The sequence below is a fragment of the Rhipicephalus microplus genome, chromosome X (assembly GCF_043290135.1).
Source record: "Rhipicephalus microplus isolate Deutch F79 chromosome X, USDA_Rmic, whole genome shotgun sequence".
NCBI lineage: Eukaryota > Metazoa > Arthropoda > Arachnida > Ixodida > Ixodidae > Rhipicephalus > Rhipicephalus microplus.
The window spans coordinates 396,295,833-396,312,289 of NC_134710.1; the positions used below are offsets into that span (position 1 = coordinate 396,295,833).

A 16,457-nucleotide genomic window follows, 5' to 3' on the forward strand; every position below is an offset into this window, starting at 1 on the left:
TGACCAGGTAATCAAAGCTACAGTGCGTTACTCTGTGGAGACAGACGCCAGGCACTCCAGCCACTATGCCGTCAGCACACGCACCCAGTGTGATGGGAATGTGTTTAGCCATGTTCCTCATATTGGTATCGACTCATTGAGTGGAAACGCTAGACAAAAGACGAAGGAGAGAACAAATGTGCGGCTGCGTTAGCCTAAATGTGAAAGCATGCGTTTATGCCGCAGGCGGGCCACAATGTGCGGCACGCTGGATTACCTGCCACCTGAGATGATTGAAGCTGCCCCCTACAACGAGAAGGTGGACCACTGGGCCCTCGGCATTCTCATCTACGAGTTCTTGGTGGGCAAGCCCCCCTTTGAGTCGCCCACGATGCACGAGACGTACCGGCGCATACGCGAGTGCAAGGTGCAGTTCCCTCCGTACGTAAGCGCCGAGGCACGGGACCTAATTGGCAAGGTGAGCACCATTCAGTGTGAATAAACAGTGGTCATCCTCATATTCAAGTAAGAGCATTGCATGGCGAGTCAGTTGAGAAGCAATAATGTTTGGCGTTATGAACACGAATGTCTAGGGACATTAACAAAGGATGCAGCCCGTGAAAGCCAGAAATCTACCCAAAAACTGTTTTCAAACTTGTGCCTCAGAATGGGTCTGTGAATTCTTGCTTTGTCTATTTTATAGTTTACACTGATCAGAATGGCAACAACGTGTTCTTGAACATTATAGTAGTTTTATTGCTCTAACCACTATCTTGAGGATTTCTGTTCGGATGGTAATTTCCCTTTGAGCAAGAAAGCAAACTTAGACAGTGACGTTAGAGCATGCTATAAATTATTTTTTCTGCCATAAAAGTAGTTCCTTTTTGGAATCAAAAGGTGAGAATACAAACTCTGTTAAAATATTGTTCACATCTGTTCATGAATCAGTTCTATTGAGCATAGTTTCCCCTCTTAATGAGTGGCATCATAGAGATGCTGTAGTACCTTGAGGAATAATTAATGTGAATTCAGTGAATCGAAACTGAGCCGATGTGTGCTAAAGTGAATTGAGACACTGACTTTTAATTCACGTAGGTCGAAACGAATCAAATGCATAAATTTAAATCAATGTACGTTGAAGTGAATAACGCCTTCAGGCATGAATTACTGTATTTACTCGCCTAATGAACGCACTCGCACAATAAACCCACCCGCATCTTCAGTCGTCAAAATTTAGAATTTTTCCCCACGTAATAAACGCACCCCCTAAATTCATCCGCTGCAGTTTCACTAACCACACCTGGCGCCTCCTTACCTGTTGCTTCCTTCCCCTTTTTATTATTATGCCAATTTCCCTCGGCCACCTCTGCTCGCTGCCTCCTCCCCTTCGCCCGTTGCTGTGCGCCGTATTGTTTTTTCTTTCTATCTGTGTGCGGCACGTCCCCTGTCTTTTTTATCTGTGCATTACAGCGGGGTTCATGAACGGTGTGAGTGTAGAGACGTCGCAGCTGATAAGCAGACGGCAAGCGAAGGTAATGAAACTTCCCGTGCCAACCGACGGTCGCTTCGTGCAAGTATGAAACTTTAAGGCCCAACGACGTGCACGCGATTTTATAGCGACGGCAACAGGACTTATTGTCGCTATCGCGTCGCAGGTTTTCAGAAAACCTGAAAAAATTGTTTGTCGCTCAAATAAGATCTTGACAATTTCCACAACATGGTAGCACCCTCAATTCTCACTTTGCTTGTTCTCTGCACGTACAGGAACTTCTCAAGTAGAAGCGAGGCGGCAGCTGTATTTTGTAATTATTATTGTTATGAACTGTTTGTTTTGATGCTTTGGGGTAGCTTCTTGTAATGTTAGTTACTTGCTACAATGTGAACGGCATCATTGTGGTTGTCGTGCGAGGCTGCCATGATGTTGTCAGAGTGCGCGTCGTAGCGCACGCTTCTGGGTGCCCCTTGAGATCAAAGCAGATACCACTGTTACGGTTAAATGATTGCAAAATAAGATGGTCGCAAAACGCTTTTATGGCATGCGTGGGCGATGCGGGTACAGCTTGCACAAGATGGCGTCGTCAACCACCGAAGATGCATAAAATGCAACAAAGAGGCTGTTTCGGAACAGTGTATGTGTACATCAATTGCGAAAGGCTCAGTGGCCTAAATTTTTTTGCATGACTGGATTCTTTGCTCATCCCAAAAAAGTTTTAATAAAAGTATCCCCGCAATATAAACACACCCCCAACTTTGCTTTGATTTCTCGAGAAAAAAAGTGCGTTAATTACGCGAGTAAATACGGTACGATGCTCTGTTTACGTATGTCTCAAATTATCACAGCATAATTCTGAGGCACTTAATCTTACAATCCAAGAAAGAAAATGAAGCAATGTGTTGTTTTGCATGAGTTTGTCTTTTACTGTTAATAGTGTGTAATTAAATATTTAATTAATTTTTCTGCAGTAACTTGCTTTCTAACGTTACATGAAAATAACGAATTGTCTTGTTCCAATTGTGTGTGTAAGTTGTTTTTGGTTGTGCACACTCATTTTGAGGAAAGGAAAGTAGTAGTTTGGCTTGGGTCCTGAAGTGTGGTGTGCTGAACGACTAGTCGCAGCACCTACACCAAAAAGATCGATCAGTCATACGCAGCACACTGTAGTACAAGACATCCTGAATCAAATGTAAACGTTTTGCAGAAGCGCACTAGGTTGGCATAAAATGTTGAAGAGAAAACTCCAACCAAATTTACATCATTAAGTCAAGACATACTGGATATGGATAAGGTTCAGTTCATTCAATGAGACGTGCATCTAGCTCTCTTTTCCCTACAAGTTGACACAACTAGCATAAACGAGTTGCGTACACAAGCATAGTCACCACCGCTGAATGTGATGAAGGGAAGTTAGTGCTTTGCAGAGCAATAACCTTTGCTTGTGATTTGCTTAGAGTTAGCTTGAAGTTGCCATGACACCAAATTTTCAATCATAATCTGCGTCATGTGGGTAAGTCTCTAGGTATTCCCTTATAATCTGGTTTAGCTTTAGTGCATTTCTTCAGGTACTCAATTTTAAATTTGATATTATAAGCACGCGAGCTGCCTGTGAGTCGGGCTACACCGGGGCACACGCCAGCTTTGATGTAAGGAGCAGTTGACTAAGCGAGTGCCTGCATTCGGCAGCTGATGTTGTTCCATGGTAAGCTGCGCGTCAAATCAAGATATTCTATCTTTCTTCAGTTTGGTGCTGAAATTGAAAAATTCGTAACGGTTGAAACTTCAATAGTACGCGACGGCTCTGCTCCTTCCAACTTGTGACGTCACAGGTGCCATAGCAAAAGAGCAGTCACTGGCGGTGGGCGGGGTTTAGAGCTGGCCTCATCTCGGGCTTGTTTTGCCCTGAAATATTCTTTTACAGCCCACTTTTTAGACCTGTGTATGTATAATAGGCTCTCTACCAATAGTTTTTGCTGAAAAACACAAATTCTTGGATGACCATGCAATGGCCTCTTAAGGAACCTCGTTGCTTTGTCTTACCAGAAGCTGGAGATGGGGGAAGGCAGGCTGTACAGTTGAAGAGTAGTATAGTACAATTCCAATGGCTGTCTGATGTGGTGAACTCGCCAGGGTACAATAAACTTGACAATTGGACTACTAGCCGCAGTAGCTCTTTGGCTATGGCACTGCGCTACTGAGCTCACTTGTGGGTTTAATACTGAGTGTTGTAGCTGCATTCTGATGTGCTTGAGAATATCAGAAGGAGCATATAGTTTGCAAGATAGTGCTTAGCAATGTACATAGGCAATGGCAAGCAGTCCTAAATGTTGCGCCAAGTTAAAAACACATCACTTATCAGTCTTTGCTATTAGCACTACATGTTATCCAAATTGTTTCCTTGTTTGAGGATAAATGAAATTAGGGGACCCTAAAGCTTCACCTTTAGGAGTTAGACGATAGCAACTACCTGTTCCTAGTGTGCATTTCAGACACTTAGTTCATGAAACCTTTCTGAATTTGCTATGCACCCACTATGCATGGCCTTAAGGGAATAGGTGCAGTAGCATGTGTGCCTTTTGTAGTGGCGTACCGGCTTTCAACCACGGAGCCATTTTATTAACCACATATTCTGATGCCCTGATGCCCGTGGCTTATACCACGCATTATTACTGCAATATTACATATTGTATTGTGAAGAATGTAACAAGGACGCGTGTGTTTGTGGAGCATGTAAACTACTTTCAATGCATTTCCAAGCAGAGGAAGTTCTCACTGTTTTCAGAAACAGAAGTTTGGCTGTGTGGTCGAACATCTGCTTGCCACACAAACGACCCGATTTCAATTCCAACTCGGACCCAAATGGCTCTGGTTTAGGCCCCACTCTGCTTCACGAATATTTAATATATTTATTTTATTTCTGTCGTTTCATATTTTTTCGTCATGCATAAGATGATGAATTTTCGCTCACAACCAACGACGCCGACACTGGAATTTCTGCGAAACGAGCTCTTTAACGCTATCACATTAGTTTGTTAGTGTATGTAGATCCCGCAAAAGGCACTTTAGCCGGGGCAAGTGTTCAAGACATAATGGCTGAATACCTTTTTATGTACGTATTATTTTCTAGATGCGAAGTAGCTCTTCGACTAGCCTGTGTAACGCTGTCCCTCCGTACGAACGCGCTGCACGGTCCAGGTGCTGGCACGGTGCCAAGTAGGTCCCGCTGCTGCTGCGCGTTGATGTCACGCTCCCCTCACAGTGTGCACTGACAACACTTTCTTTCTCGCCTGCCGTGCGCTCGCTCGGCGCCTGGAGCTGCCATCTCGTCCGTTTGCTTGTGACTGCCGCTTGCTACGCCGCGAACTCATCAGTTCAAGCTCAATAAAGCTGACATACGCCTAACGTACGCGTTGAAACATTTCTGTACGTGTCACCTACAAGACGTACGCTAGCCATCGCTTCAAACGAATCTTCCAGTGCCCACTGGAGCACGCGCATTCGCGCAATTCAAGCCGTTACGTCACTCGTGTGCAACGCTGCTGCTTTGTATCCCATCAGGGTTCCCTTCGAGAAGATGGTTCAAGCTTTTTTTGTGTGGGTAAAGTGAAAACACTTCCCCTCTAAACTCTAGAAGCATACTGCTACAAAAGCCCTAGCTGTTGCATTTTCGGTGGAGTCTAAAATGTGTGAGGTCCATGTACTTAAATTTCGGTGCATGGTAAAGAACCCATGGTGTTCGAAATTGGGCAGTTGCGGCAGTTGGGCAGTGCCTAAAAAAGTACTGTTATGTGGGAGCACGATATAAAATTGTACCGCCATGCCCTTGTTCTTTCGATTGCCCCTTATGATGCTATTTGTTGTAACAAGTGATGTTGCAGCAAAACTGGTAGAGCAGTTAGAGCATGCCTCAGAAATAAAATAAAAAGTGACTGTGGCAAGGTTCTAACATATTGTTTAGGGTGCTCTATGATTTTAGATGTGCTAAACTACCATTAAACGCAGTAGACGGAGAGAAAAAGGGTATCATTAGCCTTCTGAAAAAAAAGTTGATGCGCCCTCTCTATAGATGTAGAGATCACTCAACCTTTAGAAATCTTTGATTTCTTGCATGTGCCAGTGATATATAAGTATAATCTTAGTTCTCTCAATGAACTGTCTGTGAACTGTGCTTGTTTTTGATCACAACAGCTTCTGAGAAAATGCCCGTCTGAGCGCATATCCCTGGACGAAGTCAAGGTCCACCCGTGGGTTGTGAACAACGCAGACACTACAGTCGTGTGCAAGACCTTGTAGGAACGGACGACTGTGGCAAATGCATGTATATAAACATGTACAGGCACACCCGGGGCTTCTTGTCACTCTACTCCTGTAAAATTCCTTCAGACATTAGGTACATTTCACCATGTGAGACTTGGACCTCATCAATGTGAAGCTAACTTCAAGGCGTAGTAACACTTCAAGAACTAGATGCACTGCACATTAGAGTGTGCGTCTCACTTTTTTAGCCACTTTTATTCTACACATGTTGATCATTCAAACTTTGCAAGCTTTTATTTGATATACATTGGTTCAGCATGTATAAATGTTTTGAAAGTTTTTAACTTAGTTTCTTCATTGACACGTGCATGACACTACAGGTATGAATGTGAAATATAACTAATACACCGACATTGAGTCACACTTCGAGGTGGAAGAAATATTACGAACGTACCTGCAGTAAACAACCCAGGGTAGACTATTTGTGTCGCAATAATTGCATATTGTGTAATCTGAGGAAGCTGCCGCTTGAATTGTACAAATAAGTGCTGCGGCAAGGAAGTTGCAGGCTATAGAACCCATATCAGCTGATTTGGATTTCTCACTCTGCCTTCTCACCCTTCTAGTTTGCGAAAGAAGGTAGGTTTAGGCTGTTGTTGTGACAACTCTTTTTTTTTGGCTGCGCGATGTCAACAATGTCGTGGGTGCGCTGTTATGCCTGCGAGTCCACAGCGGACATCCGTGCCTCTGAAAAGGCAATCTGTGTCAAGGCCCGCCCGCCTGACGCGAACAACTCAACGGCGTAAACACGCGCGGCGCCTTTCTGCCGCCCACGTGCAGTGAGTCACCTCAGCAAGCGAGCCCGTCGAGTAAACAACTGGCGCCTTCCTGTCTGGCGGGTCTGACGCAATGCCTTGCGACGTCACTCGTCCTTGGGTGCAGCCACCTGCAGCGCAGCCTCTCCAGATTTGAGGAGAAAGAAGGACGCGGCCCAGCGGCGACCTCATTGAAGAATTCGGACCTCGCGACCAGCGGCGCTTCAGGTTGGACGTTTGGGTTGGACCCGGGGCATATAAAAGAAGCCCTGCAGCGCGTCGAGAGAGACCCCCTTTTTACAGCGGATCCATTTTAGAGCAGACCTATGTGTTAGAGAGGACAGCTCGGCTCTTCGAGTCTCTGTCGGCCCCAGTGCCGAATTTGTAACGCCTCCGTATATATGCTGTACATAAACCTTGTTTAACTCACCGTCGTCTCGTCCGCTCGTCTATCAGCTCTGCGCAGAAGCAGTCGCGAGCTGAGAAACCTACGCTACCAAACGGCTGGTGACCTTCCCGGTGGAGTTCGAAGCAGTGGCGCCTTCTGGACCGTGTTGGCGTCGCCGTCTTTCGAAACAGTGGTTGCAGCGGTGAGATTTCTAGGCGCCCTTCGTAACGTCGTCGGAGGTGCGCTTCGCAACAGCGGTGGCATCGGCGGGATTGGCCGGCGTCGCAACAGTGGTTGGCAGCTGCGGGATCGGCCGGCGTCAGCGACATCGATGCGGTGAGTGCCTGATGTTTTCCGCTCAGTTCACCAGACTACTCTAGCTGAGGTTATAGTAGTTTAGAGAAGGGCTGTGTGAAGCATTAGAGTGAGTTTTGATCGTTTCAAGCCAAGTCGACGCGCTTTGAAACCAAAGGTAATGCGGAGGGTGTAAACACAGGAGTGTTTAAAATTGCTTGCGCGTCTTGCTAGTAGGCTTATAGTGGGTACGGCAAGTAAATTGTTAACAGGGGCAAACAGCAAGAGGCTAGTGCGAACGATGGATAACCTTAAAGTGAAGGAACTCATCGAAATTTGTGAGGAACTCGGCATTACTTTGGGCCGTGCGAAACGAAAGCAAGCGATCCTTGAGATCATGAAGGATGAGGGAGTGTCGGCTGAGGAAGTCGATGAGGCCTGGGTGGATATCAAAGCACGCCGCGAGGAGGCTGGAGGGCGAGAAGCTCGCGAACGTGAAGAGGCTGAAAGGCGAGAAGCTCGCGAACGTGAAGAAGCTGAAAGGCGAGAAGCTCGCGAACGTGAACAAGCTGAAAGGCGAGAAGCTCGCAAACATGAAGAAAGGCCAGAAGCTCGCGAACGTGAAGAAGCTGAAAGGCGAGAACGCCGCGAGGAGGCCGAGAGACAGGAGCGCCTCGAGTTGAAACGAATAGAATTGGCAATCCTACAGTGTTCGCAGGCGCCTAGCGTAGCTTCTCCGACGATTCAGGTCAGTGGTTTTAGAATTCGGAACCAACTGCCACTATTCGTAGTAGGCAAAGACATGGCGAAGTATCTCGTCAAGTTTGAACACGTGTGTGAGCGAAACGCTTTGGAGCAGTCTCTTTGGGCGCAGAACCTGTTAGCTCTTCTTCCCGGCGAAGTGTCCGACGCGATAACTTGCTTGTCGAGGGAAGCGTTTGAGAGCTATGTCGAGGTTAAGGAAGTGCTCTTGAGACGTTATAAGTTGTCTCGCGAGGCTTTCAGGCAAAGGTTCCGGTATGCTAAAAAGGGGAATGAGTCACACGTTCACTTCGCGTTTCGTCTTAAAGCTGATTTATTTGAATGGCTCAAGGGCAAAGGTGCTTATGACGACCGCGATAAAGTGGTGAAACGCGTTGCATTGGAGCAATTCTACCACTGCATCGAGGAGGATGTCAAACTTTGGCTGCAGGACAAACTTGGTGAAATACAGCTAAACAAGGCAGCAGAGTTAGCTGAGGAGTATTATACTCGCCAAAAGTTGCATAGCAGGGCAGTGCGCGTTGAGAAGGATGAAAGGAAAAAGGGCTTTTCGAAGAAACCTGATCAACGAAAACCCGCTCCGCACCGTAATTTCAAGAAGGACCCGTCTCTTACGAAGTAGGGCAAGGGCAAACAGAAGCGGAGAAATCGAGTGAGGTTCCTAAACAACGCACTAATACCACACGGGCGTTTGAATCACGGAAGCCACTCATCTGCTACAACTGCAAAAAGGAAGGGCGCATTGCGATAAACTGTCAGGAAAAGTTTGCTTTCGCAACAATCCGAGAATCAGAAAAAAACATGCGGTTGTTGGAGCCGTATCTCCAAGAAATTAGAGGAATGGGTAAACGTGTTGAGCACTTAGAGACTCAGGGGCAACCATGGACGTTGTCCATCCTTCACTGGTGTCTCCGGATGACTTTACAGGAGAACGCGCGTGGATCAGGCAGGTCGCCGAGGAGCAGAATGCTTGCTTACCAATAGCTAGGGTTGTCATTGAAGGCCCGTTCGGTAAGCTTCGCACCAAAGCGGCTGTGTCTGCCACGCTTCCCGATCGTTTTCCTTATCTTTTCTCTAACAACTCAGAGCAGCTTCTCAAAGAACAGGGTAAATGGTTCTTCCCCAACTTAGCGTACATGGCCCTCACGCCATCCCAAGCGCGGAAGCTTTCGCAGGGGCCTGATCTGGTTCAATGCGGTGAACTCTCAAGTGACCTTGTCGGCGGGTCGACGGAACCTCAGAGAGGAAATTTTCCGCGTGAGTCATGTGAGCAGTCACGCAAGCGGCCCGTCGCCGAAGTGACCGGCGTGGTTTCCGTAGCAAGGGGAGACGACATGGCGCCATTAGGTCAGAGCGAGAGGGCTGCCACGCTCTCGCCTGTAGCGGAAAGTTGGAGCGAGCTGTCGAGGGTTGATCGAGAGACGCTTATTCAAGAGCAGCGTGAGGACCTCTCGATTAAAGCGCTAGAGGAAAGCCACATGAAAGCTTCACAAATGTTGTCGAAGGAGTACTATGACAAATCGGTGAAGAAGCGCGTTTTTGATGTAGGAAGTCAGGTAATGCTGCTGCAGCCGTTCAAAAAGAACAAAGTTGAGGTTTAATGGAAAGGGCCCGCCAAAGTAATATCTAAGCTTTTCGATACGAATTATGAAGTGAAATTGGGAAGGCGGCCGAACAAAATTTACGACAGTAACTCGAAAGCAGTCGTAAATCTGTATTTGAATGCTTCAGAGGAAGAGGGAGCAGAAATTTGAAGTTTTAGTTGTAATCGAAAGGGGATCGGAGGTAATTTTGGAGCAGTTGAACCTAGAGCCTAGGTTAAGTGAAGTCCAAAAGGAGGACCCGAGAAAGATTGTTTCCAAGATTGGAGACGTTTGTTCGGACTGTCCCGGAGACACGACGGTGATCGAACACGATATAGAGCTAACTTGTGAGGAGCCGATCCCTAGCAAACCGTATCGTTGTTACCCTCTGCAACGTCGCAAGTATGAGCCGCTCTAGGTACCGCATAGGTATCGTCGCCTAAAAGTGACCGGTTATTGAGATGGAGCGTGATACTCCGAGAGCGCAACTTTGACGTTCGCTAAAGAAAAAAAGGAAAGCTAAACGGTATTTCAGGTGCATTTAGCAGTGCGTTCTAGCTAGTACCTTCTCAACCTTTCGGATTCTCGCTGGCGATTGGGGGCAAACTTTTGACCTCATCACGACCTGAGCTGAGCGCTCTCGTCCAGAGTGGGCTCAAGGGGCCAACTTTATGTTGTATTTTAATTCGTTGCGTTGTTGTAAGTGGGAAAATTCGAGTTCTTATTTTAAGAGTCTTGTGTCCCACATGTGCCTCTTGATGTAGAGGGAACGAAATTCCGATAGACATGTAGCTAGGTATATGTTGTACTATACTTTGTCTGGTGTTCTGTCGGGTGAGCGAGGGCACTTGCTTGTGTCGTGTATTGTCTGTTGTCGAACCGTTCTTGACAAGTTGCAAAACCATCGACAAGTGCTGAAACCAAAGATTGTCAGAAGAGACGAGCGAAGCTGGTCAACAAGTTGTGGCGACAAGCCAGCGGAGCTGGGATTCATCCTCAAGAATGGGATGTGTTCCCGGAACGGAGTCTGGAGCTGCATTCTCCCCATAGCCCTGGAGGCGAACCTGGAAGGACCTGGCAAACGAGCGCGCCTGTCATCCGAGCCACGTGGAAGCAGCTCGTCTTTTCGGCGCATTGTCTGGCGGCGGGGGTGCTGTAATGCCTGCGAGTTCACAGCGGACGTCCGTGCCTCTGAAAAGGCAATCTGTGTCAAGGCCAGCCGGCCTGACGTGAACAACTCAACGGCGTAAACACGCGTGGCGCCTTTCTGTCGCCCACGTGCAGTGAGTCACCTCAGCAAGCGAGCCCGTCGAGTAAACTGGCGCCTTCCTGTCTGGCGGGTCTGACGCAATGCCTTGCGACGTCACTCGTCCTTGGGTGCAGCCACCTGCAGCACAGCCTCTCCAGATTTGAGGAGAAAGAAGGACGCGGCCCAGCGGCGACCTCATTGGAGGATTCGGACCTCACGACCAGCGGCGCTTCGGGTCGGACGTTTGGGTTGGACCCGGGGCATATAAAAGAAGCCCTGCGGCGCGTCAAGAGAGACCCCCTTTTTACAGCGGACCCATTTTAGAGCAGACCTATGCGTTAGAGAGGAGATCTCGGCTCTTCGAGTCTCTGTCGGCCCCAGTGCCGAATTTGTAACGCCTCTGTATATATGTTGTACATAAACCTTGTTTAACTCACCGTCGTCTCGTCCGCTCGTCTATCAGCTCTGCGCAGAAGCAGTCGCGAGCTGAGAAACCTACGCTACCAAACAGCAGGTGACCTTCCCGGTGGAGTTCGAAGCAGTGGTGCCTTCGGGACCATGTTGGCGTCGCCGTCTTTCGAAACAATGGTTGCAGCGGTGAGATTTCGAGGCGCCCTTCGTAACGTCGTCGGAGGTGCGCTTCGCAACAGTGGTGGCATCGGCGGGATCGGCCCGCGTCGCAACAGCGCCCTCAAGAGCCGAACGAGGCATCCTCTTTGTATTGAGAGTGACATGGGGAAGAGGCACGGTGCAAGGCTTTGGCAAACTAGGTGGTGCATATCAATTATTGGTGGCGAAAGTTTTCTTTAGGTTGCTTTTAGATTGTTGCTAGCCTTCAGCTAGGTGATGCTAGGTTGTTTTTGTGTTGATTTTCAGCACAAAGAGGTTTGAGTGAAAGAGCAGACAGTTGAATTCAACACTGATGTCAAACTGCAGAAATAGAAGCTTGCGATGAAACGGAGCATTTGCAAATCTCTTGCACTTTATGGGCACATCATCATTGCTGTAGACCGTCTATTGCATCGGGGTCTCGTCGCAGCCATCGTTGCCTGTCTCAGCCCCCCAGTACGTTTGATGACTATAGTTCATTCTTTGTGGACCATCGGTCAGGCGCAGAAATAATTTAATTTCTATGGCATATACCCCATTGTGATGATGGTTTTCTGTTAGACTACACAATGGGACATAATCGTTTGATGATGATAGTTCAATTTTAGTGAACCACTGGCGAGTTGTGGGATTTAGCCAACTTCTGTGGCACATATTTGTTTATGAGGTAACTAGGAAATCACTAACATGAAAGAGTTGAAACTACAAGTTTAGTGGTGCACCGCCGAGGTGGTCTAGTGGCTAAGGTACTCGCTCGGCGGCTGCATTTTCGATGGAGGTGAAAATGTTGTAGGCCCGTGAGCTCAGATTTGGGTGTACGTTAAAGAACCCCAGGTGGTCAAAATTTCCAAAGCCCTCCACTATGGCGTCTCTCGTAATAATATGGTGGTTTTGGGACGTTAAACACCACATATCAATCAATCAATCAAGCTTTCAGCTTAGCTGAGCTACAAACATCACTAAACTCCTGCAGTAGTTTTGCTCCGGCTCTGATCATGTGGTGCATAAAATGTTAAAAAACCTACCAATGGAAACACAAAAAACCTTACTTGTTTTGTACAATGCTGTCTGGTTCTCTGGTGCTATCCCTACTTCCTGGAAAGAGGCTATTGTTGTTCCAATTTTGAAACAGGGCAAGTGCCCTTCTTCAGTTTCGAGTTATAGGCCTTTTGCATTAGCAAGCTGCCTGTGCAAACTTTTAGACAGAAATAATAAAATGCCAACTTGTACATTTCCTTGAAACAAACCATTTGCTCGACCAATTCCAAAGCGGGTTTCAAGAGGGTAGATCCACCACCGACCACCTTGTTTGTGTCGAGGCACAGATCAGAAACACTTTCGCTCATAAACAATACTTTCTGTCGGTGTTCCTCGATATCGAAAAGGCATATGATAGAACATGGCGCTTTAAATTAATAGGAGACCTGCCCCATCTTGACACGCTTGGCAGATTGTTTACTATAATCGAAAGTTACTTGCCAAACCAGACATCCCGTGTTCGAGTGGGCAGCGTTCTTTCCCAAACATTTGTCCAAGAAACAGGCGTGCCACCTGGTGGTTTACTTATTTGCACACTTTTTCTTATCAAAATGAACTATTTGCGTTTGTCTATCTCTTGCATTATGTTTTATTGTACATATGTCAACGGCATCCAGCTTGGCTTTAGATCTTGCAATCTGGCCATGTGTGAGTGGCAGGTTCAGCTTGGTTTGAACAATGTCTCCGAATCAGCAGAAAAAAACAGGTTCTGACTGAATACACAGAAAAGCACGTGTGTTTTCTTCTCCAGGAAGAGAGGCATTTATCTTGAACCCGGTATTCAACTGCATGGGCAACGTCTTTCTGTTAATACCGAACACAAATTCCTAGGTCTAATCTTTGACATCAAGCTAACCTTCATACCTCACATCCAGTATTTAAAAAAACAAGTGCATTAAAGACAATAACATTCTAAAAGTGTTGTCAAGCACTACATGGGGAATTGACAAGAAGTGTCTAAAAAATTTATATAAAAGCCTCATGCGTACCCGCCTACACTATGGGGCAAGAGCATATCAGTCTGCGACACCTACTGCCCTTAAAATGCTTCATGCTGTTCATCATATACACATCCACCTCTCGACGGGTGCTTTTCCCACTAGCCCTGTGGAAAGCCTGTACGTGGAATCAAACGAATAGTCGCTTCACCTACAGAGATGTTACATGTCTTTTAAATAATATCTTGTTAATGCAGACAAGGATCGTACATCACATTCGAGAATTAATGACACGTCAAGTTTTGCTGTCTGAAAAACGGTCTTCTATGAGACAGCCCTATTCACTCCTTGCAAGGGGCCTAGCGAAGGAAACCGGTGTGCCACTTCAACACCGTTTGATGGCTCCCACAGCATGCCTGCCATCGTGGCAGTGGCAGGTGATAGATTGCGACGTGTCTTTCTTGAAGGTTAGGAAGCACACACCGATTGCACATATTCAGACATACTTTCAAGAACTACAACAGAAATACTCAAGTTCTTAGTTCTTTACGAATGCCTCAAAGACCAACACTTTTCTCTCGTATGCAGCCGTTGGCCCATCCTTTTCAAAAGCCGGCGTTCTGCACCCTGATACAAGCATTTTCCCTGGCGAAGCTTATGCGATACTTGCGGCTGTTAAACACAATAAACAAATAAAACTACAGAAGGCAATAATATATACAGATTCCCTAAGCGTAGTAAAAACTCAGGAAACTCTTAAAAAGCACCGAAACCCCGTCCTTGTCTCACTTTACTCACTTTTATGCCAAGTCTACTAATCTAAACAGCATGTTGCAGTCTGCTGGGTGCCAGGGTACCGCAAAATACAAGGTAACGTTTTGGTATTCCAGCTAGCTGGAAATTCCAACGAAGCCGCTACCACTACATAGATACCAATTCCTGCACTTGACTTGAAACCTTTTCTAAAACGAAAGCTGAGGGGTTATTGGCAGAGCACATGGCACACACACACAGGTAATAAACTGCATGTTATCAAGCCGCATCTTGGACACTGGCCACCAGTATCAAAATCACGCCACAGAGAAGTAATACTTGGAAGGTTAAAAACAGGACATACATACACTACACATTCATTTCTTTGGTATGGTGGTGATCCACTTTTGTGTGACAGATGTGGAGACGTACTCACCGTACTTCACATAATCCAGTGTAAAGAATAAGACAAGATAAGAAGACAACACTTTCCGTAACCCTACTGACAACAGATACCATTTCACCTTGCAATGTTCAAGGGTAGGGAAGCATTTTTCACACATAAAACGTTAGCTTTTTCGAGAGATGTACGTACCTTTCACGTGATATATCCGGGCATTCCGTAGAACGACCTCTCCAGAGAGGTTTCCGCTGCGATGACTACACTGAACAACGCACTTGCCTCGCGGCCCTTGGACGCAACGGTTAGAATGATCAAGGCATTTGCACAGCGCAAGACTAGTAGTAGTTACGACGTACCCACAGAAGAAGAGACAAGGACAGAAAGACCGCTACAAAAGAAGAGACAAGGACAGAAAGACCGCTCTTTCTGTCCTTGTCTCTTCGCTCTTTCTGTCCTTGTCTCTTCATCTGTAGTTACGTCGTAACTACTCGTAGTCTTGCGCTGTGCAAATATATTGCTTCCCTATCACCAACCAGCCCAAGCATCTGTCTTATCAACGATCAAGGCACTTGTGCGGATGCCATACATGCCCACCATGGTTTTTATTAACATAAACTTTCGCCATCCATTGACACCACACATATTTCAAACATAGTCATGATTTGATTGCTTCTATATTTTTACCCGCCTTAGTGTGAGGAATTTTAAGGCCCTTATACAGCCGCTTATCACAATCATTGTGCACATTTCTAGTCCCATGAACTGGCGCTCTTTGCCCCATGAAATGGCCCTTGCGCCACAAAACACCAAACGTCGTCATCATCATCATGAGATAACTTATAGGATATACATGTATGTGCACACGTATTATGTACGAAATGCCAACACGTAAAATAGCCTAGATTTGGTGGTTGCCAACCGTTTAAAACAGAAGGCATAGCTGCATGAAGCCGACACACGGGGGCGGTGCGAAGAATTGGGATGGGGGAGGTTAAATCAAGAAACTTCAGCACAGCGCCAAGCGAAAGTGTCGCGTTGCCCTGTTAAGCGCGGCCATCTTGTTATTTGCAGCGAAAGCTGTTATTACATCAGAACACAGGTCACGTGCGGTGCCGTGTTCAGACACCACTGCCAGTGTCTGTAACCTATATCGCAGGAAACAAGAGAAAAAGTCTCAGAATATCTACTGGCTGAATGATGATGATGATGAGTGGGGCAAAGCGCTGGAGGGTTTCATCGCTAAACCATGAGCAATTCACCAATATCGCCCACTAAATCATGAAAGACGTCACAAACACTGTATATATTTATTCAATAAATTTTATTTTTCGTAAGTGCTAGCTATATGTTGCTTCCGTTTCCCTTTAATTATAACAGCTTTATGGTTAGCGAAGTGGTGGATCAGTCATGGGGCGTAGTGGGATGTTTGCAAGGATGAAGTAATGGGCAGTTTACAAAGGTGGAACTATAGGTGGTCACGTACTAACAAGGGATAGACACAGTGGAACAACCTAAGGTTCTTTAACGCGCACCTGGATACAAGTAAATGACCATAATGCATTCCATATTGGCAACTTCTCAATAGTATTTACTTTATGGACTGTGAAGTGGTGGATCGGTAATGAGGCATAATGGGATGTTTTAAAGGACGATGTAGTGGGCAGTCGGAAAAGGTGGAACTATAGGTGGTCACGTGCATACCTACAAGGAATGGACAGACCCACGCCAATAGGAGCTTCGTCCCTAAAAAACTCGGTAGAAAAAAAACATTTAGGTTCACAATGGGACTCGAACCCGAGTTCCCTGCGTGCCAGTCAAGTATCCTACCGCTGAGACACGCCGGCGCTGGGATCTGATTTTAAAACAAGCTGTAGGCACGCTTAATGTTTTAGAA

The 16,457-nt window shown here is 46.4% G+C and overlaps 1 protein-coding gene across 2 annotated transcripts in view; it reads left to right on the forward strand.

Moving 5' to 3' along the window:
* Positions 1–5,815, forward strand: part of LOC119161902 (aurora kinase A-B) — a 28,015-nt gene extending 22,200 nt beyond the window's left edge. For both annotated transcript variants that reach the window (XM_075881677.1, XM_075881678.1), the window contains 2 exons: positions 226–457; positions 5,663–5,815. In XM_075881677.1, the coding sequence (XP_075737792.1) occupies positions 226–457; positions 5,663–5,767 (337 nt within the window). In that variant the 3' untranslated portion in view covers positions 5,768–5,815. The remainder of the gene's footprint in view (positions 1–225; positions 458–5,662) is intronic.
* Positions 5,816–16,457: the final 10,642 nt, after the last annotated feature.